At 37.9% G+C, this 25,716-nt stretch overlaps 1 protein-coding gene across 4 annotated transcripts in view; it reads left to right on the forward strand.

The window, feature by feature from the left end:
• Nucleotides 1-25,716, forward strand: part of BANP (BTG3 associated nuclear protein) — a 152,610-nt gene that overhangs the window by 76,494 nt on the left and 50,400 nt on the right. For all 4 annotated transcript variants that reach the window (XM_055726626.1, XM_055726628.1, XM_055726627.1 and 1 more), the window contains 3 exons: nucleotides 219-349; nucleotides 4,743-4,805; nucleotides 6,579-6,623. In XM_055726626.1, coding sequence (XP_055582601.1) covers nucleotides 219-349; nucleotides 4,743-4,805; nucleotides 6,579-6,623 — 239 coding nt within the window. The remainder of the gene's footprint in view (nucleotides 1-218; nucleotides 350-4,742; nucleotides 4,806-6,578; nucleotides 6,624-25,716) is intronic.

Genomic DNA, 25,716 nt, shown 5'->3' on the forward strand with positions numbered 1-25,716 from the left:
ATGCTTTCTGAGAACAAAATAGCCTTTGGAACTCCTTTGGGATTTGTAGCACATCTACAGGTGAGCAATGAATGTGCGTAAGAATATTAACATATAAAAGATCTGCATCTACTTACTGACTGCATTTGTTTTCCACAGTGTTCAAGTATGCATTGTTGCATGGCCACTGGCATGGGATATACACATATAATAAAGCTGGATTTTTGTGTTTCTTTCAGAGGGTTCGCAGAGTTCAGTTTCAGCTTCTAATGAGATCCAGCAGAACCAGCCGCAGGCACTACACTATGCACTAGCCAATGCTCAGCAGGTTCAGATCCACCAAATAGGAGAAGATGGGCAAGTCCAAGTAGTATGTACTCAACTTTTTCTAAATTATGTCATTTAAACAATCTAGGTTATTGCAAACTTGGGTTCAGTTGAAATATAATTTGTTATTTAAAAAAAGTGACCTTTCATCACTTCTTAAGTATGATTTTCAGAAAATAAACATTGAAGTCTTATGAAAAAGTTTTAGAATTATTTGGCAGAAATCTTCATGCAGGATTTGCTCACGCAGTTGTTGTAAATGAATGCACATTCATTACTGTGTGTAGAACTGACTGGTCTCTACCTGGCTGTTTGCTTGCACTTGCCATAGTATTAATAGCGGACCTACTAAGCGCACGATTTACGCTTCAGAGGTAGATCTAGCTCAGACTTACAAAACAAGCATGCATTTGTTTATTTTCATTTAAAAAAAAAAAACCTGCATTCTCAGGCATTTTTGAACATCTGTTAGCTGAATCCTTTACATGTGTATTCATTTAGATGCATGTATATATGTAAAAGATATAAATATTGACATTTTTTAAGTCTGAGACTCCTGCCATAACTCAGGCCATGATTATTTTTATGTATGGTTTTAGTGTACTCTGAAAAAACTCACCTTGGCTTTAGTTCCTGTGTGCCACAGTTTGACTACAAGGATTGTTTTAAATTCCATTTTTTTAAAAAAAAATGTAGAAGGAAATAATGAAATGATGGATTGTGTGGCGTTTCTGACATGCAGCATTCAGAAAGAGTGAATTATATCTGCACACTCATTCTTTTGTGGTAGAAACCTGAGAATTTAATGTGTGAAATCTGTCTGCCATGAGTTTTCAAAAACCTCAGGCTTTGCAGTTCACAGTGTTGATACGCAGTCATATAAAACACAGCAACTTTTTTACTGATGGTATTAGTGTTTCGAAGCGACCCAGAAGTCGGAGTATGGGCCAGCACTCGACTGTGCCTGGCAGTGGCCAAGCACAGAAAGAAACGTGCATGGACATGTGTGTATCCCTTCCCCACGTTCACAGAAGCCCACTTTCCTTAGAAACCAGGCTAAAGAAACAGGCGGAAATGGGCAAATAAACAAGAATTTTTAAGACCTATTATTCAACAACATAAACTGTAGTACCCAGTGGTCTGGCTGTTGCAAAGGTTTTATAGTCAATGCTGTTACAAAGGGTCTGAAGTAGGATAGTAGATCATCTCTGGGTAGATACTTAGAGTATTCTCTCCCCAAGTAAGAGGCAATGCAGGGGAGAGGGAGCAAATGTGCCCAAGTAAATACTTTACACATGAAGAGTGAAAACTCTCTATCAACACAAGGAGTGCTCGTCTAGTCGTATAGAGCCGCAAATAGCCAGTGTGGAAATGGTGAAGTTGCTCAGAAATGTGATGAAGAAAAAAGGGCGATGAAGGTCAGGTGCTTTTGTAATGCTATCAGAAAAGACACACCTGTAAGTCTGCTGAAAGGTTTACCTGAGAAGCAGTGGAAGAATCAGAGGAGAGAAGTGTCATGGAAATTGGGTGAAAATTTCAAGATGTGTGGCCCACAGCTGAGGGCAACTGACAAGAGTTTAAAAGGAGGACTGAAATATATTAGCCAGAATGTTTTTTAAGGAGTGCATGGAAGTGGAACGGGTTTGAGATGAAAGTGATTGAGAGGAATTCCAGATAGCAACTGCAACACTTGTGGAGAGGAAATTGCAGTAGAGCATATTTTTCCAAAGTGAAGAAAGTTGTGTATAAAGAAATGAAAGACCTGAAGTGTGGGTGTGACAGGTGCTAGGAACCATTAGCTGTGAGATTCAGATAGGGTTGGAAAGTCATAGAATCATTTAGGTTGGAAGAGACCTTTAAGATCGAGTCCAACTGTCAAGCCCACCACCACATCACGTCCCGAAGCACCACATCTACACATCTTTTAAATCCCTCCAGGAATGGTGACTCCACCGTCTTTCTGGGCAGCCTGTTCCAATGCTTGACCACCCTTTCAGTGAAGAAATTTTTCCTGAAATCCAATCTACACCTCCCCTGGTGCAACTTGAGGCCATTTCCTCTTGTCCTGTTGCTTGTTATCTGAGAGAAGAGACTGACCCCACCTGCCTAAAGCCGCCTTTCAGGTAGTTGTAGAGAGCGAGAAGGTCCCCCCTGAGCCTCCTTTTTCTGCAAACTAAACACCCCCGGTTCCCCCAGCCGTTCCTAAGAGTTGTGCCCCAGCCCCTGCCCGGCTCCGGACACGCTCCAGCCCCTCAGGGTCTCTCTGGCCGCGAGGGCCCAAACCTGAACCCAGCGTTCGAGGTGCGGCCGCACCAGTGCCGAGCACGGGGACAGGCACTGCCCCGGTCTTGCTGGCCACCCCTTTCGTGTTCCCAAGGCCTTGCCCTTTCCTGTTATGTGCCTGGATACCATATGACTCAAATAATTAAGTTAAAGAGCTAATCCTGGAGAATGATTGCTTAATGGAATAGATCCTAAATGCTTTGAGTTACTATTCTCAAACTTGGAAGAGGGCTAAAGAGAAGTTCAATAAATGAACTTGCAAACTCTCTTTTCCCCTCCTGTCAGTTGTTGAGAGCATCCTCTGTGAAATAATGCTCTTTCTGCAGGAACTGGGTGTAAAGGTTCCATTTCCACTTTGCTTTTGGCGTAACTTTACAGGTTTATCGTGTGGATTTCTTTGTCTCTTGGTTTCTCTGTATATTTTATAGAGTATATCTTCTTAATTGCTGTAGGCATCTTTTTATGAGAATTTTTTTTAATTGATGACTGAAAAGTCTTTTTCAAGCCTTGAAGACAAGATAGAAGGGAAAACTATGAAATACATGGATATAATGACAAAACAACTATGTTTATAGATGTGATGAAAGTTTGCCTCATTAAAGGATCTGGAACTATCAGTTATCCTTTAAATTGATTGTGAAATCCAGCAAAAATCCACTGCGACCCACAACCACTATCTGCATGTTTTTATAAGTTGTTAAACATGTAGAGGGGTCCTGGGTTGAAACAGGACTATGGCGTTGCTGTTCCAGCTCTAGGGAGCGATACACGTAGATCAGGCAACAGTCGTCAGTAAGGCAGGAGTTATTTACACTATGTATGTTTGAAAAAAACAATCAGCATTGAATTTGTGAACAAACTAAAAGGACTGTCCTTAAAGGCCAGTCATATATCTGCGAAAGATGAGTGAGCAGTTCTTTTTTGGAATGCTGCATGATACAAAGGTGAATGAAGTCACTGTCTCCCCCCTCCCTTTAGTTAGAAAGGTTTGCTTATATTAGAAAACACTATAAATGGATCTTTTAAATGTTCAGTGCTTTTTCCTGGGAGCCCTGAGAGTTTGATGTTAAGGAGGGAAAGTGATTCTAATCTCAACATGGACTGGGCTGTGCTATAATTTTATATACAGTCCCTATTGTCAGAGTGATACTTTCAGTATGTTTTTTCTCCCTATAAATAGACAGTTTCCTTCCAAAGGAAATGAAACTGTTTGAAATAGAGGGATCTGTGTTTCTTTGAAAATCACATGCAATTGTTCTTGTGTTATAAAATAAGAAGAGCCTTTGACAGAATTCCAAATGATTATCTTTAATCTCTGTCTCATGCAGGCATATTAAAATGAACACAAAGCCTTATAAACCTTGAAGTAGGTTATTTAGAATCCAATCTCCATTCAGGTAAATCACAGTAGCCAAGACTTTGCCGGGCTAGTCAGGATGCAGAGGAATTCTGTCCACTCTCTTATCTGTGCTTGATCAAATGGTAGGCTTGATACTGTTCTGAAATGGTGGGCGTGGTCAGCAATACATTAACATTATTAAAACTGTGAGGGCAGATTCTCCACTGCCATAAACCACTGTAACTACATTCAAATTAATGACTTCATGCCGATGGAAAGCAGCTCGAGAGAGAGTCTTTAGCATGATACTGTGCTTCACGGTAACTATGTGAATGTGCAAGGATACGTGTACTTACAGGTAGCATTTAAAACCTTGCTCTTAGCGAGTAGTTAGTCTTGGTGTATTTGTTTTAAAAACTGAGTTTCCAAGGTCTTCAGATGCGATTAACATTTCAGACACAATGCTAATCTACCACAGCAAGTTAGCTCCATGCTTTATGTATCAATGACAAATGCAGATACCATGTAATATATAACATACAAATGTTATTTATTATTATGCCTATTTTCTTTCCTCTTATGTGAAAATGAAGCATTCTTTCTTCAAAGTCACTCTGCTTACACTTTGCATAAAAAAACTGGGGAAATATGGATGCACTTTGTTTTTTTTAAAGCCATCTTTAATGTTTTAAATGGAATAAGCATTTTGCTTCCATACACTAAGCTGTATTGAATCCAAGGTAATAGCTTCTTCCTCTAGTTGTGATTTTCTTCTGATGCTCCTTGGTGTTTTCTTTTGTTGCGGATCCCACAGGGCCATCTCCACATAGCCCAGGTTCCTCAAGGCGAGCAAGTCCAAATCACACAGGACAGTGAGGTGAGTCAAAAAATTTGGTTGCCTGTGGAACAGATGTTGGTTGGCCAGGACTTGCACTGCCATTGAGAAGTGATATTATTTTAGTTAGGTTAACACTCAGTGTCTTTAACTGTGGGAACCTGGTGACCAGGAGTTGGAGAAACCTTCAGATGCCATTTAGTGAAGATATATTGCAGAATGAAGTGAACTTACCTTTGGTACTGATCAAGTAATCTGGCACTGCTGTATTTGCACATCATCATTTTTTCCATAAAAGTAGCACAGTAGAATCAAAATGGATAAATGCAATACTGAACACTCCAATTTTTGATCTTTTTCTTCCCCCACTCGGGCAAAACAGCGATTAAAGCCAGATGAACGTGCCTGAGTGAGAGTGCTGTTGTAGGTTATTTAAGAGTATACAGAGGCTCCTGACTGCTGTTAGATTTCTTGTACACTTAGCATGTTTGCATGAAGAAGCAACAGCAAAATAAGGCTAAACATAAATGCAGCCTACAACTACAGCCTACATAAATACAGACTACAACTTTAATCTGTATGATTTCCCTGTAGAGTTTTTTACTCAACGTTAAGCATATCTGCTTGTGGGTTAGTTTAATCCATTTTCAAAGTACCTTAAACCACATCTCATAAAACCACTTTTGGTGCAAAGGAATACTGTTAACACTGGGAGCTACTGTAGAATAAATATTATTGTAAATATTATATAAATATTTTAGTTAAAGGCAGTGTCCTTTGAAGAGCTTGTCAGACCTAGAGAGAAAAAAGGAAGGATCAAAATGTTCCGAGTCTGAAGGAATGCATAGTGTGCTACAGTAAAGCTGAGGCAGTTCTTGGGTAAAGAGCCACTGGAAAAACTGTGATTCAGCAGATACTGGCTGTAATTGATCCGGAGGCTCACGCACACCCCAGTGTCTGTTGGCTTCAGCTCAGGTTCCCGTATGTAAGACTTTTAAGGACTACATTTGCCTGTGACAGATGAAAACATCTGGTTTTAAATTTATTACAGTGTACACAGCTTCAAATAAGAGGAAGTGCTGCCAGTAAGAGAAAATGCAGAAAACATGCAAATCAAAGAATGCCTCAAAGAAATGTGCTATTTCACTGCAAGTCTCTGTGTTTGGGAAGCTGTTTCTTAATCTAAGTGTACTTTTGAAAAGACATTTCTGAGCATATGAATAAAAACTTTTGTAGAGATACTGCTTTCCATTTTAGACTTCGTAGCTACAGTTTCCTTTAAAATTCTTTACATTATTGAGAATTTTTTGTCATAGATTTCAGTCCTGTAATAGAACTGTGTTGGTCTTTGGTAATGAATGTTGATAAAACCCCTGTTAGTACAGGCAGTAACTTTAGAACAACAAATAGTAAATAGCATTCCATACAAGTAGAAATGTTACACTTCTAGTTTAGTAAGGCTTTGACTTAAATTTGCAGTTACATATAAATCAGGAAAACCAAAAATCTTACCTGCAAAGCCATCCCAGCAAACTTTGCACAAAAATACTGTACATTATATGGTAAATTTCAAAAAGCAAAACGTGCTGGTGCTGGAAAACCTCCTTGCTTTTTAGTCTGCTTATCCTTTGTGGTTAAAGTGCTGACCATCGACTTGTAGCCGGGTTGCCAAAATAACCCTCAGCAGAATTTCTTAAATTGATTTCCTTAATATTGGAGTTGTTTAATAATGAGATGAGAAACAGGCTTTTTCCAGGACAGATCAACTTTTTAAATTCCAAAGTTGTGTTTATTGTCAATGCTCTTATTTTACAGGGAAACCTGCAAATACATCAAGTTCATGTGGGTCAGGATGGGCAGGTAGGAACAGAACTGAGTTTTAAACAGCATTTTACCTTGGTCTTGAAAATTAATGTTGCAGTTGGAATGATCTCACATTATTAGTGGCTGTTTTATAGAGCAAAACCTGTTCTAGTCTTTCTGTTTAAATAAACAACTTGCAAAATGATAAAACATAAGCTAAGTATTTTGTCTGTGGACTCAAAGTATTTCACCAAGCTTATTTCATTACTCCTGCAAGATACTTTATCGCTGTGTTTTATACTTCCTTGTCTTTGGCTTCTTCACTCTTACATTTACTAACTGGATTGATTACGTTGTGTACAGTATGTTCTTTTCTCTGTTATCAACTGTCACCATGGCCAGATGTGGACTGCAGTCCATGCAAACCTAAGAACATTTATTGCTGAGGTTTAAGCAGCTATTTTTCATTTTATGGCTGTCTTGGGAGAAACAGATCTTTCACATCTGCTTTTCTTCTTTTTGAGAAGATGGCTTTATTAGGTGCTTATGCATACATGAGGTAAGAAAGAGAAGCTTTTACTTTGAGTGGTGAGTCAATAAGTGATTAAATAAGCAGAATTTCCATGTCAGGTGTCAGCAAAATGGCTAACATTTGATCTCAGACATACTTTACTAAATGTTGAGCTATATTAAAATATCCACAGCACAAAAATATTCCTGTAAGAAGCTTTCTAGCTAGGCCACTTGAATAAATGTTACACAAAATTTTTTCATTCCTGTTGAATATTAACAAGTTGTGAGACATATGGCTAGAACTTTAATACTGCCCTGAAGTGAAAAGGCTCACATCATGAAGGTTCTTGAACTCAGAGGCCTTGAGAAGCTACCAGTACTCTGAACTTTTGACCACCTACCGTATTTATGTGGGGAAGCAGTCTAACTTAATTAATTTTTTTTACCTTTTAGATATTTTATATATTTTCAAATATTTTAATTTTTTATTTTTTATATATTTTCATATATATTTTTTAAAATTAAAAAATATTTTAAAAATAATAATAAAAACCTTTTAAGTGTTCTTTACTGAGTCTTTAATCAGAAGTACTTTCATAGAAGTGAGACTAGGAAAAGTAATTGGTTTTGGAGATCTATCAGAACCTTTGTTTTAGTACTTATTGTTCTTCTTTCCTTCTTTGTGAAATACTGCTGTCCAAATCATGTTACCTTACTAATACTGAGTGGCGTTATGTCTCTCAGAGTGGCATTAGATTGTTACTTTTTTTTTTAAATTACAATCTAATACCATTATTTTTCCCCTTGAAATACCTATTTTTAACATCCCACAAATCACTTCTCTCTTTCCTAAATAGAACCAAAGAATGCAGTTTAAAATGTTGTGAGTTCATGCTGTTTCTAAGGGAAACGCTTGGATGGCTGTACATTCCTGAAACCCTTATTTTAGGCAGGGAGAGGTGAGTCCTTTCATACAACAATAGAATTCAGCCATGTCTCATGCTGAAATAGTCATGAAGTAAAAAACTGTGAACTCTAGAGTAGTAAAATGCTTCGGAACTAAATACCTGTAAGTGGAGTCTTGCTGATCATCTGAGCAGTTGCATTAGTATATGGAGAATAAGGCTATACTGGAAGAAACATGTTTTAAAAGTATATGTTTGTAAACGTGGATATACATGTGTCTGTGCATATATATGGATACGTGGTACATGTTTGGTGAAGTGTGTGAGAGCACGCACAAGATAGGGAAGAAAAGCATGATTTAATTGATGATTTTTTTTAAAAAATCAACATCATCGTATCTATGTAAAGGCATCTATACTTGGCAGTATTATATTTATGGTTGGACTCGATCTCAAAGGTCTTTTCCAACCTAAATGATTCTATTATTTTAATCTGTGATTGCATAGCATATCATATTTGGGATAATCTTGGTTCTGCCGAAGTGATTGTGGCTATACGTGTGTATGCAGGAAATCAGTTTAGCATCCAATTTTTTTTTCCAACTAACTGTACTCTGGGCCCTGCTTTGAAACTTCCCGTGAAAACAAATGGTGAAGTGCCAAGTTTTTTCTTCTGCATGCAGCTAGCTGCATTTTGGTGCAGAATAGTTACTTGTCTCTTGAGCATGGACAGCTAGGTGTTGTCAGGCTTCGGCTGGCATCTCTGCAAATTCAGAGGAACCCTCAAGCTCCTCCAAAATGATTTGCTGCCTAACTGTTTTCCAGTGGACCAAAAACTAGGAGCAAGCGAATATTTAGGGGACTTTTCTCTCCATTCTGCATGACGTATGGAAACCTTCATCAGCAGTTTAAGCCACGTGGGGCTGTTTTGCACTGCAGCGGATGAGTAGCACTCACATGATTCCTTGCAACAGCAGCAGTGTGTGTGTTAGGTAGGGCGGTAGAGGGGAGGTCTGTGGCTCAACTGGCTTCTGCTCATCAGCTGATCTGTGTTAAGTGACCATTTTTTGAGCTATTAGCTAATAAAAATTGCAAAGGAAAATGAGTTAAACTAAATTGTGTTTGTGGTTTAAGAATGGAAGTTGAAACTAATACATTTTCCTTGGCACTTGTAGTGGGATAAGAACACAAAAACCTGTCATATGATACGGTTCAGTGGTAATGTAAGTCATAACAATCTAGTAGCTTCCAGTCATCTGTACATGACCTGTGATCAAAGAGACCTCTGTAGTTTTCCCACCTGTCCGTTACTTTTCAGGAGAGTGGCTTTTCCTTCCATGTTTTGAACTCTAATGCATGCTGCCAGGGGACATCGAAGAATATTGATAATAAGGAAAGTGAATGATGTGGGCTTGTGTTACTGAATATTTTTAGCTGCCTAATATATACTTACTAATGGTACTGGATCTTAGCTTGGCTACTGAATATTCCCTTTGAAAATTAATCTCATGCTGCAGTTTTCCACATATTATTGTACACTTAACAGATGTTAGACATTCTCTCTATTCAGGTGAGGTTCAGTAACGCTGCCTGATGCAGGCTTTCTCTTGAACCGCGAGTAAAAGGTTTACAAGAACCTGGGACTGCAAAGACTAAAGTTGTTAGCTTTGTATGAACTAAAGTATAAAATGGCATAAATCTACTGTGAAATTTTATGGGTAAAATTTCCAAGGTGATAGATGTATTTTAAGCTTTGTGATACTAGCGATAAATACTCGCTTCTCTGGAGAATGCCTCCACTTGTTGCTTTTAACACCCCCCACCCCCCACCCCCCCCTTCAATTGTCTGTCCTGGTAGTTGCACTGAATTTAGGTTTTGTTTTTCTGGCATCGTTGTTCATGGAACTAATGAAATCATGTCAAAAAACCCGCTGTCTACCTACACATGTGTTCTATTAGCTGAAAGTCTCATATTTCAGTGCACGTTTAATAAAAATACCAAACTGAAAAAATAATTAGACTTTATATTAACTAACACTTGAAGCCTTGGACTAATGGGAATTTCTTTGGACTTTGCATTTTATACTTACAAATTACCAGAAGTTTTCTAATTTACCTCTCTCTTTCCTCTGGTTACCTGCCTTCCTTTCTCCCTAACTCCATCCTTTCTGTCCTTTGAGCTTCAGTGTTCTCATCCCAGGAGGTGTTCAATGGGTGTCCTGGACAAGCTGACGTAGTGCCACAGTGTTCACGAATATACGTGGGGTGTATATATATAAATATATATATGTAAAAACCGGAAATTCAGAGTAGTTTGACATTCCTTGATTCTGCATTTTAGACATTGCATTTTTGTACAGCCTTACAGCCAGAGTTTCTCTAGCTTAGAAATTAATTAAAATGACACCAGGCAAATGGTCTTCCACTAATAGCCTTAGTTTTTAAATTAAAAAGTTAATGCACTTTAAAATCTAAAATATGATCATACGTATTCCTGGAGAGCTGACAATTTGTTCTGCTCAATGAATGAAAAAATTAATAAGAGGAGCAGCATGTAGTTCATTTAGTATCAGTTTCTGTAGTTAAAGAAGCAGGAGAATCCAGAACAAACAGCATGTACGATAGGTTTAGCAGCAAAAAGCTAGCCAGCATAACGTGCTTTTGTAGTATCAATCATCTTACCCTGTGCATATGAAATGAACATGCAGAATTGCTTCTGCTACATCATTTTTCAAAAAGAAACTTGGCATCTTACACATCTGTAGACACAGTCTCTTGCAGATAAGTTTGTAATCAAAGTGGTGCACTGAGACCCATCCATAACTGTTGAGTTACATATACGTAGAAGGAGAGGGAATCACATTAATAACACATTTTTCTGCTGCTTAATGAGGTATTTGTATGGAGCAGGGATTGCATTATCTTTTTCTGAACTTTGGCCTTGCTGTTCTGAGCTTTATGACAGCTCTGAGGTCTAGGAGAGTTCAGATACAGGGCTGTGGAGGTAGCTCACCATGGAAGCTTTAGAAAAGCATCCTCATATGTGTAAGGATTGTGTGAGAGTATATGAATCTGTGATTAGAAAAGATATTCTTGGAAAATTGCTGTAGTGATGGAGAAAATATGGTAGACTTGAGTGCTGCGAAGTAGCAGCTAGCTGCTGTTGGGCCTGAAAGGTCGGAAAATAGACGTGTATGAGAAACAGATCAGTGAGAGTTTGTCTTTAATGTCCTCAGGAGGAGTATGAATCTGATGTCTCGTTCAGATCTGTTTTCAATACACATAGTACACGCTGTAATATAGCTCAGAAGGAGATATGACCTCATCACCTCTCTTTGAAACATCTGTCCTATTTCTGTACTCTGCTGAAGTCTGAAGTAAAGGGCAAGCTGTTAAATCTTAGAGGAATGGAAAAGAGGTTAAAATGGTTCCAAATGTTCAGGGGGAAAAGAACCCCTATTCTAGTAATTGTGTGTAATATCCAGTGAATTGTATTTGCGACTAGGTCAAACTAAAATGAAAATAGGTTGGTTTGTTTGGAGGAAATTATGTACAGACATACGGGACAGCCTTAAACTGAGTCTTAACATCTAGTTGTTGTATCTCTGTTTACATCCCTGATCGTTACCAAGATACTCACACCTTGCTTTTCAGTGAGGGCACCACGTTTTTTTAAGGTCCGATTTAATCTGTAACTCAAGCATGATTTTCAGTTATACAAACAACGTGTGGAGTATTAACCTTGGCTTCTGCTCGCTTTTATGCATTTTGCAGGTGTCATTTGATTGGGAAAGAAATTCTTCAGTATATTTTGTGAATATGCATTCTAATTGCCTTTACTAAACCATTGGAATAGATACTGCAGTTTCTATCAATAAGAACAACTTCCATAATAATATTTTATCCAAAACAGAGGAGAGAGCCATCTTCCACAGTTCTTCATTTTCATATAATGCATCTAATTAAAAAGTTCTAGATTTTAAAATACTAAAATTCTATATTTGAGTTCCTCAGTCAAGAATTAATACAATAAAAGAGTTTTTTTTCCTGTCCCTAATTGTTAAGCAGTAGAGGGCAGTAGTATTAAGATGATTGTCAGTTACTTTCTCTGCGAAAGCTTGAAGAAATGAGGAGGAAATCTGAAGTGCAAGAAATGTGCTGCTCCGACATCAACCTTGTAAACTGTCGTACCATGGGGACAGAGACACAGTGACAGTGTGAGTTTTCCTGCATGCCTTGCTGCCGTGGGGTCTGTGTGTGCACGAGCGTCTGCCTGTGTGCAAGTGAGAGGAAGGACGAAGACGGCAACTTCTGCCGCAGCTGCTGTAGCGGATTGAAAAGGCTTTTTCTTGTTTCAGCTTATCTGCTTTGAATAATATGCCTGGAGAAACAAACAGGATTGTTAGAAGAAAACCAACAAAATTAAAGCCCCAATAGAGTTCAGCTGGAACTTAAAAACGGCTCGTATGGTTTTGAAAAGAAATAAAGTATTATTTTTAACGGATACTTCTTCAGTAATATGTTGCACTAAAGTCTTGTAGGTCTGCTCTGGTTTTAGGAGCAAAAATGAAGAGAACAGTTTTGAAAAAAAAAGCGAGCTTTATGCACATTTCATGTAGAAACACGGTGTATTTATGGATAAAGTCAGATTACTTAAAATACTTCAGTCTGAAATTTTAATTACAAGAATCTTTTTTTCTTGAAAATAGTCCTCTGTGCACATACACTCTAATTTGGCATTCCACAGAAGAGGTGTTTTCCCCTTTGACTGTTCCTCAAAGCAGATCATCAAAAACACTCGCCATAAGTTCTGAAAATTCAGTTTGCTAGACAAAGTTTATTTTAGCAAACTAAAATTAAGACATTGAATTTGGAAGCAGTTAACTGTACTGAAACATACAAATGTGAATGGATTAAAAAAAAAATTGGGGGAAATCCCTACTATTTAAGGGATCAGTAGTAAACAAAATATCTCTAGAAAAATTGCTATTATAAGAAAAACTTAACATTTGCGTTATTAACTATGAGCAACTAAAAAAGTAGCTGTAATAAACTTACGTTGGCTATAGTTTAACTGCAAAATTTAAAATGTGTTTGTAGAAGGTTTGCACCTACTTTGTAACTGTAAATCAGGGTAAGACGCTGTCCAGTAGAATGGCAACTGATCTCCAGCGGTCCTTGTTGTCATCACTCTCCGTGAGATTCCTGAAACAAATCTGTGCAAATTGTTTCCTTCAGGTTGTTATATTTGACAGTAGAACAACAGGATTCTTCTACCCCAGTATGAGGAGACAGTACATGGTGAAAATACAGTCCTTCAATGGCAGTCAACAAAACATAACAGAAGAGGAAAAAAACCACAGGAGGGAAATTGCTACTTAAGAAATATTCATGGGAAAATAAATTCTCTGTGGTTACAGAATGCGAAACTAATTCTGATATTTAATTGAAAATGCCATATGTTTTTTACTACGTAACAAATTTATCCACTTTCAGGGAAAATGAGTGATTTAGAAGCTCATTGAAAGTCAGCAGGCCTTGCTCTATAAATGAGTTAATATTTTTCAAAAACACCTGTATTGCAAATCCAGGGATTCTGTGTTGTTTCGTTAAGACTTAAATTCTAATGCAGGTATGGTGACAGGATGGTTTCTTTCCATGTCTGTGCCCCCGAGGTGGGGAACCCTTGTGCCTTTTAGCTGTCTTGGAAGGCCTGGAAATGAATGCATTTTTTAATAACAATTATGTCCTGCTTCTCTGTGTAATTGTACTTCTGTCCCTGTTAATAATGTAAAATTTCAGAAATCAGTTACTGGATGACTAAAGTTCATCTGTCAGCACAGAAAGCTGTAGCAGATGCTGAAAGACACCATGATTAGAAAGTAGCTTCAATTCTTATTCTTACGGTTTTAAATCTCAAAATGCATATATTTTTTTTTTCTTTAAAGAATCAAAACCTGAATATTTTGCTTGCACATTTTTTAATCTTCTATTAATTAAGAAATGATTAATAGTTGTTTGGGCTTTTTTTTAAGTCTTTTGAGATTTAAGGTAAAGGAAAAAAAAGGCGGGAGTCTTTTTATTTATTTATTTATTTAATTTCTGTGGGAGTTTCACTGCATTAACCTGATCACATCTGGTAATTTTTGTCACTTTTTGTGTGGCTTAAAGATGTATTGTAACTCTTCTTAAACTAAGATTTGTTAAAAAGGGGGTGGGAGGGGTGACCCTGGCAAATTTGCGATACCTAGTTGCTCCTATTTATACAAGTGTTCTCCTTCACCTTCTTGAGATTTAAGTTGTTTTTCTTTCCGTTGTGCGCTCTCCATCTTCTCACTCATTTCTGCTGCATGCTGCTGGGAAGGCAGTAAAAAAATCTTTTGTACCAGAGAGTCAGCGGTATCAGATCCCTGCAGACGTTATTGGGTCATAAGTTTCATTTGCAAACTGGCTGCATTTAGTTTTCTTTCTGCGCTCCTTTGTGCCAGAAGATACTGCTGTATTTTATGGAGAAAACCAGCTCTGTCCATGCCTAATACGTCACCAAGAACAGTATTCTGAGCTGGGTCAAGAGGAAAAACTTTTTTCCAGCAGCATGGCCCTTTCTCAAATGTAGTAATTGTTACACCTGACTGCCATCAGTACTTCAACATTTTCCACTCTAATAAGACATGTTTATTACTACATTTTCTGTTCCAAGGTGTAGCAGGTATACATTGGCACTCCCTTGAAGTAGTTTAGTCCTCTTGAAATTGGACTTTATTTCATTCATCATGGTGAATAAATATTTCCCCGTTTTCAGAGTGCTTAGCAGTGACTTCCAGAGCCTCTGCCTCTTTTCCATATGTTATTTAAGTTTACATAAAATTGGTGGAAGGACGGACAAGACAAAATGAGTCCTTGTCCTGGTGCAGGCAAAAAGTATACAACTCTGCTTTTTAGGGCTTTTGTATTGAGTAGTAGTGGCACCATTTCCCAGCCTTTTCAATACCAAACTAAAATTAGCTATCTAATTTTATTTAATTTCTCATGCTGCTGAGAAAAAAATTATAGCTTAGATGCCTTTATTTTCTTTACGATATCTCCAGCTATTGAAGAGAATCTTTCATTGGCCGGTTCTGATCCTGACTGCAGGGTTAACTTGGTTTCCTTTAATCAACCTTGAGTAGGGACTGAGTAAAAGACGTTGCAAAATTAGCAACTATTTTTGCATTTCCTTCTTTCAACTTGAAAGCAGCCTTTATATGATGATGAAATAAATGGCAACGTTTTTGTGTTAGCGTGGGGTGGTACGAGCAGTAACTATTAAGACATTTGTGCCCTTCATGTGCAAATACACTGATCTAATGTGTGGTGAACTTTTCACCTAAGTGTAGTAGAGGGTGGAAAGAGTACTTTATGTTCAGATAAATGAATCCAAGTAGATTTTACACGTGGGAAAGGAAGGAAACGGGGAAGAAAGAAATAGGCTTAGTCAAGTTTATCAGGAGTGGAAGAAAGGAATCGCTACTTTGGAGATAAAAAAAATATTAAGCTGTTTTAGTGTACTTGAGCTTTGGTGTGTAGGTATTTTTATGTTGTAGTCTATCAAAGGTCATTAATTGTTATTAATCTGTGGTTCAGCACCCGTTTTAAAATGTGAGCTTAGGAAATCATGGGTACGCCTGCTCCCTGTCTCCACTGAAGTTCAGTAATGCTCATCAGGTGCCAAGGATGGTCTGAGACTTAAAAGGCCATTTTTGTTTTACCATTTGGTGAAAAGATAAGCATCTTCAGTCCACAGTGCTTTTTGAAAAATACTCACCTTTCTTTTGAATTCCTCGTCAGCCACTTTGTGATGCTTACTTGCTGGCATTTGCTCTGCTTTTCTTTGTCAAGTCCTTGGTCTTGTCTCGTGGGCGGCTGTAATTGTGATGCCTTTAATTTTCTTGTGATAACACTTTGTCTCATCCAGGATTTTAGTATAGTTCCTAAGGGACAACATGCAGTAAAGTTTGCAGTAACCTTTCAAGTAAACTTGCTTAAAAAGTTTTACCCCATCTACTAATTATCATTAATTACCATACATCAGCAGCCCCACAGTGTTTTGTCTTTTTCTTTTGTCGTTTCTAATTTGGGACCCAAAAAATCTCTGCTGAAGGCAAAGTAAACCAAGTCTCCGACAGCAAAATCTTAGATTTATGGCATTTTTTTGGTCACTTCAGCATTTGGCAAAGTGTGACAATAAAGAAATAGCTTCCCATTAGTATCAGAGGATTCAAGTTTGACCCTGCTTTCATGCTTCATCTCAGTGACGCAGGTAAAGATTTGTTTTGGGAGCAAACAGTAAATTCCAGCAGATACTTGGCTGTAAGCACATAATATAATGTCTGTGTTTTAAACACAGAGTTTTTCCCCAGCGCTTCTCAAGATTTAGACATTATGTCACGCAACTATTTTTGTCGTCTGTTCAGAAGCCCCAGTTCCCTATACAATATCTCTCAATGACGGGTGGAGCTGTGCACCGTTACCTTTCTCACATCACAAACTTGGTTGTTTTTCTTTGGCTTGCTCATCAAAAGTAGTAAAATATACAGAGATAGGTTAAAATCGGCCATTATTTTAATGCTGATATGTATGAGGATTTTTTTTTCCCCTCCCAATTAGTTGTTCCAGTTGTAAAAATGTTCTGACTGGTGGCAAGAATTCATAAAGGTGATTTGTTAATCTCTTATAGGTGATTTTTTTGATACAGTCCCTGAGCAACAGAGTCCATAGAGTGATCTGTGGTGGTTGTAAAGCAAGACTGTTTAATGAAGGTTTTGGATAATATTTTCTGTCATCTTTTTTTATTTTTCTCCTAAGAGGGTGGGTTGTTCCATTAAAATTCCATTCAAGCAGACAGAAGCATTTATAATGCTCCAAAGAATATGTTCTCTATTTTGGAGTATATTATGTTCTTTATTCACCCAAATCTTGTTTTAATATTGCTGTAAACTTAATAAGAGGAGATGAGATATGAAGTGATAATCTTTTAAATATAAGGAAAAATAATTTTCTCCACCTTGATAGAAGGCATAGGTCTAAGCTGTCTCTTATTAGAGATTTTGGTAATAAAAATCTCTGCTTGTAGAATAGCAGTCATCACAAAGCTATCTTACTGTGCTAATCTAGATAAATCATTTCTTTTTTGTTTTGTTTATTTTTTTTAGTGCTTTTCATTTATGATTTTTCTCATCATGTGATATTAGCCCTGTCTTTATGCTGCAGATTTGCCCTTATCCCATCACTGTTCCACTTCATATGCTCTAATAGTGCCATGCTCAGTTACTTTAAATATTAGAGATGCCTCTAGCATCATGAGTATATTCAGAATTCACTGTCTCACGTTCCAAATTCCAACTCAGGAAGGGTTTTGGTAATGCTGGGTATGGTTGGACAGTCAATGCCCGTGGTGGGTTGATACTGGATATATTATAATGCTAATATCCTTGGCTGGATACCAACTGCTCGCTTGCTGTGGCAGACCCTGATGATTGCTTAGCTGTTGAATGTGGAGAGGTCTCGTTTCATCCTGGTGAAAAACAAAATAAGTGCGTGCATGCGTATGTGTTGTCAGGTTACTAAATGGCGAATATAGAGTTCAGGCCATGAACAAAATTAATCTTTCTGCTATGTGAAGCGCAACAGTAAATCTTGATGACCTAAATCTGTTCCCAGGTTTCCATATTGTATGCCTAGGTCAAACAATCAATAGGATTTTGTGGTATTTCACAAATGGCGGTCATAACTTTGGAAATCTTTTGTGACTAATTTAAGTATGGGGAGATGGGAAACGGCTCCCTTTTTTTCTCCTCTCCATTAAACCAATATTTTTTTGCCAAGTTAGTTCACAAAAGCGATCCCTTTTGAACCACAATGGCTCTATTGCAAATGAAGAACGAGCTTATCTTTTTAGAGGAAAACCTGTGTGATTTACACAGAGTTTTTAGGATTTTAACAAGATAATGTTAAACATAGTGAGATTCAACCATGAACATGATTTGTTCATGTATTTAAGCCTTTCCATAGTTCAAATATATTTTCAGTCCAGTTTTCCAGAGTCCTTAAAATATTTCAAAGTAGCTGAGTGACTGTCTAATAAATTGAAGAAGGACCGTCAAAGAGTCTAATTTTGTGATTTGTGTGCTGTTTGGAACAAATGATATAGGGTGCCATATAGTTCAGTGTATTTTTTAATAGTTAATGTGTGTTTCTATTTCAAGTGCCTACATTAGAAAAAGCCTACAAGATGACCACTTTGCTTATTTTAGACATTGAAATACCACATCAACAGCATACTTTTCATTTCTGATCTCAGATGCTGTTTTAATTAGCTGAGAGATATTTACTTTATTCAAAGTAGATCTATGTATTACTGTGAGTAACATTTGGAAAGTATGTTTGGAAGATCATCTGTTGTAGCTTGCTTTAGCATTTCTTTAGTGTTCTGTGAACAAAATTCTTCTTTGTGGAATAAGTACTTTAAATTATAAACTTGCTTCATTTTATTTGATCCAGTCTGCTGGGATTAATTGTTGTATACTGGCTCCATCAATTATTCAGCTAGAGCTATCAATTCCTGACTGGTCTGGAAGCAAAAAGCAGTACTGCTTTACACAATATTTACAAGATATTCTTTTTCTTTGATAGAAACTCTGGGCTCCAAAGAGGGTTGAGCTATGAATGAATTTGTTTTATAAATTGCTTCATTTTTTTACAACTATTTTTATTCCTGAAATATGTCATTCCATGCTTCTGGAATGTTGCTAAATATTTGTGTTAAACAGCAGAAGTGTTACAGAGTTCACCAGGAGGAAGCGTTAGATTTAAGTTATTTATCATGTTAGTGTGATTTTTCTAGTTAACTGTTTTGTTATAGGTGGATCACGGTGACACAGAAGTACCACCATGTTTGGATCCCGCCCATCTTACACTTAGTTTGTGTATGGTTTCCGAGATTTGTTGTGTTTTGCTTCTGAGTTGGTACTACAACGTTGACTCCAAAACTAAGTCAGTTCACGGGTTTTACGGGGAAAGGCGCTGAGGGCTGCAGAAGGTGCTGTAATGCATCAAATTCAGTCAGGGGCAAATGTGGTGCCAGTAAATAAGTGCATATAACAGCTGGCAATGAAAACATACTGATCCGTACTTCAAATTCCAGAACTGTGTTGTGAGATTTTTGCCTTTTTTTTTTTTTTTAAAAAAAAAAAGTTTTTCTTTTAGCAGAAGGCAGGTATTGCAACATTTTGCACAAATAACAGTGGGAAGACACTAGCGTACAGTTCAGGGATAGGACATCTGTTATGCTGTAAGTATGGACAAAGGAGATGCCTGTGTTAAGACTGACCGAACCAGAGACCGTGCTCTGAGAAATAAATGACTTTGTTTCAACAATGGCATAGTGACTTTTGCTGTTGACTTTGGTGGGATCATGTTTCCTTCAGGGTAAACTTGTTTTGTAATGGGTCAATACATAAAAAAGACTTTGTCAGATTGTAGAAATTGGTTGTAAGCATATAGAAAAGAGAACGTGTCCTACTGCTGCATACAGAGGCATGGCAAAGTCAATAGTGGAGACAAAATTTTTGCCTATGATATTCGTTCTGTGTAGGTCCCTCACATCTGTGTGCTAACAGGTTGTGTTTTGGCATGAACAGCAAGTCTCCAAGAGGAGTGACTGTATAGCTGCATGCTACCAGAGAACAGAATGCTGGCCTTCAAAGGTGTATGGTAAAACACCAAATGATTTTACTTTTTGGTGTATATTTTTCATTGTGGATGGTGATACGTCAGACACGCTATCTGAAGCCTCAAGAAAGGAGTGATCAGTGAATCATCTGTTCTTAGTTAAATGAAGTATGACTTAGATTTGTGTAATGGGAATGGAAGTATCAAAAACATTTGTCGTTGGCCTAATTCTTTTCCAAGCGATACTAACAGTTTTACCATTATTTGGCGTCCATTTAGTCCAACACTGAACTCTTTAGTCCAACATCGCTTGTGAGTTTCGTGGTTGTATTGCGCGACCATTCATGTTGGTGTATACTTGAAAAGCCCCGGAGGCACAGGGCATAGATGCTCCTTCTTCCATGGAGACGTTCCAAATTAAGATGATTCTCATTTGGGTCCATGTACGTTATCTGGAGTAGGCAAGTAGTGTTTGATGAAATCCAAGATTCTGAGTGTCTGACCTAGAAATGGGTAGATGAAACTGTTCAGGGGGCACTTTCTTCTGTTGCTATAACAAATACTGTTCTATAAGAACATTTAATAGGTACATCAGCTGTAAATGTCTTCGTTAGAAGTGTTCCTTTCCTTTTGGAAAATTCAATTTAGATCACTTGTTTTGAAGAAAACAAATCTTGGCATACTAATATCTGGGACTTTCTGGAATTATTTTATTGAAGATACACAGATGCTTTAGTTTTCCATGTGTTGAATAGTGTCTTTTTCATTATTGCGGGTAGATAGTGGAATATATTTGCAGACTGCTGTCAAACTTGATTCCCCTGCCCCCAAACCCATCACTGGCCTTTAAAAGAGCATAGTGTGGATCAAGACTGACTCGGTTAATGAAAAAGGAATGACACCCTTACAAAGTCAGAACATCTGCGGTCAGAGTTGGGCACTCGTTTTCTGTGAACATATCTTTTTTTTTTTTAATAGTCACACGACATATTTAATAGCTTGCAACGCTGCTAGAAGTGCAGTTAAATACCACTAAATTTTAACTGTCCTCACCATACAGTAACTTCATATCGCTTGATTTTCTGGAAAGCTGTGACGAAAACTTGCAGCAAAGCTAAGAGAGGAATAGAAGAATTCCTAGACGGTTGCAGAAGAGCTGACGGAGCGGCCGCTGTTCCTGCCGTGGGTCTGGCTCCAGTGGTGGCAGCACTGGTGCCCCTGTGTCAGCCCGGTGGCTGTGGTGGCGCTTTGCAGCACGCAGGCAGGGCTGTGTTAGCTTTGGGCAAGGCTGTGACTTCTGAGCTCCGTTGGAAGGCAAGAGTCTTCTACAGAAGAAGTATCAATATTCCGTGTTTTTAACAGTTTAATCTGATTTCCTGTTCCATTATATTTGACTAAGCCAGATTGTTTCATAAGTGTTTATTGTTTGTTTTAGAACTTTTCCCCTGCCTGAAATATTAAGTAGAAAAGCTTTTCCTTTCAGCATCTATCTCAAAGTCTGTATAAATTGTAGAATTATAACAGTGTAATTCTAATCCTCAGACTTCATCAATACTGACTGAGAGAGATTTTGACCTTCCTCATTGTTTCTTTCCTCAAGTAATTGACATTTCCAGACAAATCTGTATTTTTTTTTTCCCTCTTCAGAATTTTTTATAATGAAAAACTCACATCCTGTTAACTATGGACTACTGCAGAATTGTAAAAGAAGGAAGTATAGCTCATAAAGAAAATCAGTGCTATTTAAATTATTCCCTGAAAGTGAATAGTATCCCTTTAAATCTGTTTTGCTTAGACCAGGAAAACACAAGTGACAAGGTGGTTTTCCCTGGCTCCAGTTCTGCAATGGCACATGGCATCCAGCAGCCCTTATTCCAAGCATTTGCAAACACTAGTGATCAAGAAAAAGGACTTAAAAGTCACAGACTTCCAGCCACTGCGGTTAATTGGTTTGTTTTTTATTAGTAAGACCTTGATGTCAGTACAAGAGCTGACATTTATTTTGATTTTTTTCTAAATTCATACAAATGCCATATTAATTCCAAATGTCGAATTTGTTGAGAATTGCATTTTCCATTTCAAGTAAAACATTTTATTAAAAAGATAAATTGATTTGTCATCTGTTTGCATTTTTACTGTAATTATTATTAAAGCAGAAATTGGTGCAAAATATTTGAATGAAATGAAAATCCTTGCTTTTTTCAACCCAACTGAGTTCAAAAATCAAAAGCTAAAAAATCCCCAGACTTCCTCTTTCCTGATTTGGAAAGTTCTTTCTGTATTTGCTTTAGTGAGGAAAAACTGCAGTATAATAAGCAGTAAAAGTAGGGAAATATGGGAGTAAAAACACACACACAAAAATACCATTTTGCGGTATTCCAACCAAAATATGTCAAAATGAAATGTTTTTGTGAGGGGAAAAAATTGTTTTCAGTGTTAAAAAAATAATAAAAAATCCAGTGTGCTTTAGAATCACCTTTTTAAAGAGTATGAACTTGCATAGTAATAATAATAATGATAGCCGCCTCCTGTGAGGCTATGATGTATTTACTTTTATGGTCCATTAAGTTTTATGGTTCATATGACACTATCTGCTTTGTTGTTGATAGCATCTTCCTGGAAGGAGTGGTTCGTGCCAGGCTGTGTAAAGCAGCAAGAGCTCGTGTTTGAAGAGCTGTCTCTGTTAGATTTTACTAACATCTGTGGTCCCTATTTCTGTGAAATTAAGAGTACGTGCGGGTGCAGGCTTTCTCAGGTGCGTAGCCTACTTTGCTGGGTTGCAGGTGCTGTTGAAGATCAATCCAAAAGCCCCAGAAAACAGCAGCGGGGAGTTGTGCGCTGTGGCTCAGCGTGCTGCTGTGGCATCCAGTTTGTGACGCGTTCTTAGAGAAAATTGCTTTAAAATGACGCTTTTTCCTTCATTGTTATGGTTTTATATATATGTGTGTATATATATATATATGGTAATTCTTATGGCCAGTGCAAAGATTTCAGTCTGTAGCTAAGAGGAAAATTGTTTTGAGGATAGCTACTTTAAATAGGAAAAAAAAAATAATGCAGAGGAGCAGTTCCCATACGCCCCTCTCCGTGACGCCTGTTACTGAAATACTGTTGGGGAGCGATGGTGTCACAGCCAGCACAGCAGTTACAAAACACAAACAAACTGCACGTTGTTTTCTCTGACCAATAGATGCTGCGAGGAGTTAGAAGAACAGTTTAAAGGCATAATTTGGTAGCTGTGGGCTTTCTCAGATGGACTGTATAAGCTGTAAAGCAAATGTAATGTTGAACAAAAATATTTTGTTTTAGTGAACAAAGTTTTACAACCTAATGATAAAAAACAGAGCTGTAGGGCAGGGTTAACAACAGAGTGGGGTTCTGGAGCATTTGGAGACATTTGCGATCCTCAGCAACATAGATGAGTCTGGCAGGGCTATTGTTGCAAACAGGCAAACTATTCTGTTGTTCTGGAACCTTCCCCTGAAGTGTGAATGCATCATCATTGAGACCAGCCCTTACTACTGATCAAAGAACAGTGCTCCCTCCAGTAGAAATTCTGTGGGAAATGTGTAACAATTAAATATAAATATATATATTTTTATATATGGGTATAAGAGAATTTGGTTATAATATTTGCACCTATGTTGTCTGGACAGCAGAGCAGTTTGCTGTCCCGTAGCAGTTTGCAGCATTGATTGGCTTGTTCTGATGCTAAATGTGGCCAGAACTTCAGTTACGGAGAATTTTCAGTGTTACTTCCTTCATCTTCGCATACGTTAGTGGACACTAAGGCAACATTTCTTCTACAATCTCTGTTTTAAATTGTGGAAGAGATGTAGCATGTCTTTTAAGCTATAATGATCCGTTGTAGCCTCAAGAATACGAGTTGAACAGAGAACTCGATGAACTCGGGGACCCACAAGCCTTTTTGAATGAGGTTGAATTAGATGCATCCCTTTAAAAAAAAAGCACAGGCCTTATTTTTATTTTTTGGAATGAGTGTTGATAGGTAGCAGGGAACCTATCTTTTTGAGAATATGGGCATGACAGAAGCCAGCTCTTTGATTTGCATGGTTTTTACACAGACTTCTCTGGTACTAGAGTACTAGTACTAGTGAGAGCTATAAATTTATAGTTGCTTTAGAATTGTTTTGATTGCGGAGGTGTTTTTCCTGTGGAAAAACAGGCATGGACCTTCTATTCTCAGGATTATATAATACTATCTTAACAATTAGTTGAAATTTTTATTTTTGCCCTGTTCTTTGAAGCCTCTTTGAGCCGCTCTTTTTTAGGGCAAAAAGTAGACTTTCTCTACTCTCCTACATTTCATTTACAATAGTCATCCATATGTCTAATCAGGGGCTTGTTTCTCCCTCAGGATATCTTTGGCATCTTTTTTCTTCAGTTGCTCCAGGAAAAGTTTGGCTCCTTAAGTATCCTCTGACTTTGGCTGTGCTTTGGTTTCCCCTGGTCTCTGTTCTCCTAGCCCCATCAAAGGCTGCCTTCCTGGCTCCTGGCGGTCCTGACATTCCTTCTTGGTTGTGCTTTTTTGCTGAAACTTGATGAACATACTGCACTAGTGCCTTTGAAGTGTGCTTGTGCCACTTTTGTGTAACTGATTTCAAAGACCTAACAGCTTTTCTCAAATTCAGAGTGATTTGGGCAACCTGGTCCCTTGGGTTCTGCAGTGACTGCCAGGTAAAACCTCAGCAGATCGGTCGCTGTCAGGCTTCCAGTTCTTTTATCCCCGTGCGGGCAGGAGCACAAAGGTTCTGGCACAGCACCATAAATGTGATCTCAAATTATGACTTCATGTAAAAATCACAACATTTGAGTGTGAGTTGTAGTTGAGATCAGAAAATACAAGGGAGTGCCACTTTTTTTTTTCCTTCACGTTTTCTACATGGTGGTTTGATATTCCTGTTCAGTGTCATTTCAGTTGAGTTGCTTGAGGCTGCCTTCCTCATCAATATCATATTTTTCCTTACGTATCAGTCCTGTCAATGTACGTTATATAGTCAATCCTTCTTCTGCAGCCTTTCTTGGTAGCAATGGGAGAGCTCCAAAATACTTATTTCAGGAAAAAAACTTAATTGTGCCAGGTCATCATGCTCTTAGCTGGAAAGGTGCAGTGTTAGGGACAGCTCCTCTGAACGCTGAGGTTTTGAGACAAAACACATGTATAGGGCTGTAAAGGTTATGTTGTTATTTTGCATAGCCAACTTGGAGCGGGATGTATAACTAAAAAACCCATCACAACCATGCAGATGCAGTCTTTTAAAAATCTCATGTGATGACTGAATTCCTTGTGGTACGAGGCATAAAAAGAAAATAGAAGATATTCTCAGTGGGAGAACAGGGGATGTAAAACATGCATTGGAGTTGAAATTTGCCAGGTGTACAGGAAAGTTTAGATGCGAATGGACTGAGCATAACAAAAAGGAATACTGGCTGGACAGTAACAGCAGGTTTTGACACACTTGAGACACTTAACAACAGGGGTTTTTTAACTCTGAAAGAGAAAGTTAACTGTGAAATTGAATCAAAGAAATTTGAACAGTGCTGCATTCCAGTAACATCTGAAATACAGGGGAGAGATGCATTTTTGCCTTTTAAGACAGAAGGTGCTAAAAGTGGTTGAAATCGTAGAAAACCCCGTGACTAGTAACTTGTGAGTTGTAGTTTCAAGATTTTTTTTTCCATTTTGTAGGTTTTTTTTAATGTTTTCATTTAGCTTTTTTGTGTCAGTGATAAGAGATGAAGAACCTCAGAAGCCAAATGCTTTTTAAAGCTGTAGAGTTTGTCCATTAATCAAGCCATTCTGTTGTGGTAAAAACTGTGGAAACCGTTCTGCTGCGGTGGCCATGAGGAAGGATACAAAACGCTGCAGAAGAGACGTGCAGCCACAAACCATGTGGATCATAGAGCTGGAGTCCAGCAGAAATATATCTGTTAAGTATTTTATTTTGTTTAATGCAGCAGCTCTGCCTCCTCATGAGGACAGGAGGGTCATAACAACAGCC

This window comes from Falco cherrug, chromosome 14, assembly GCF_023634085.1.
Source record: "Falco cherrug isolate bFalChe1 chromosome 14, bFalChe1.pri, whole genome shotgun sequence".
In the NCBI taxonomy this organism is placed as follows: domain Eukaryota; kingdom Metazoa; phylum Chordata; class Aves; order Falconiformes; family Falconidae; genus Falco; species Falco cherrug.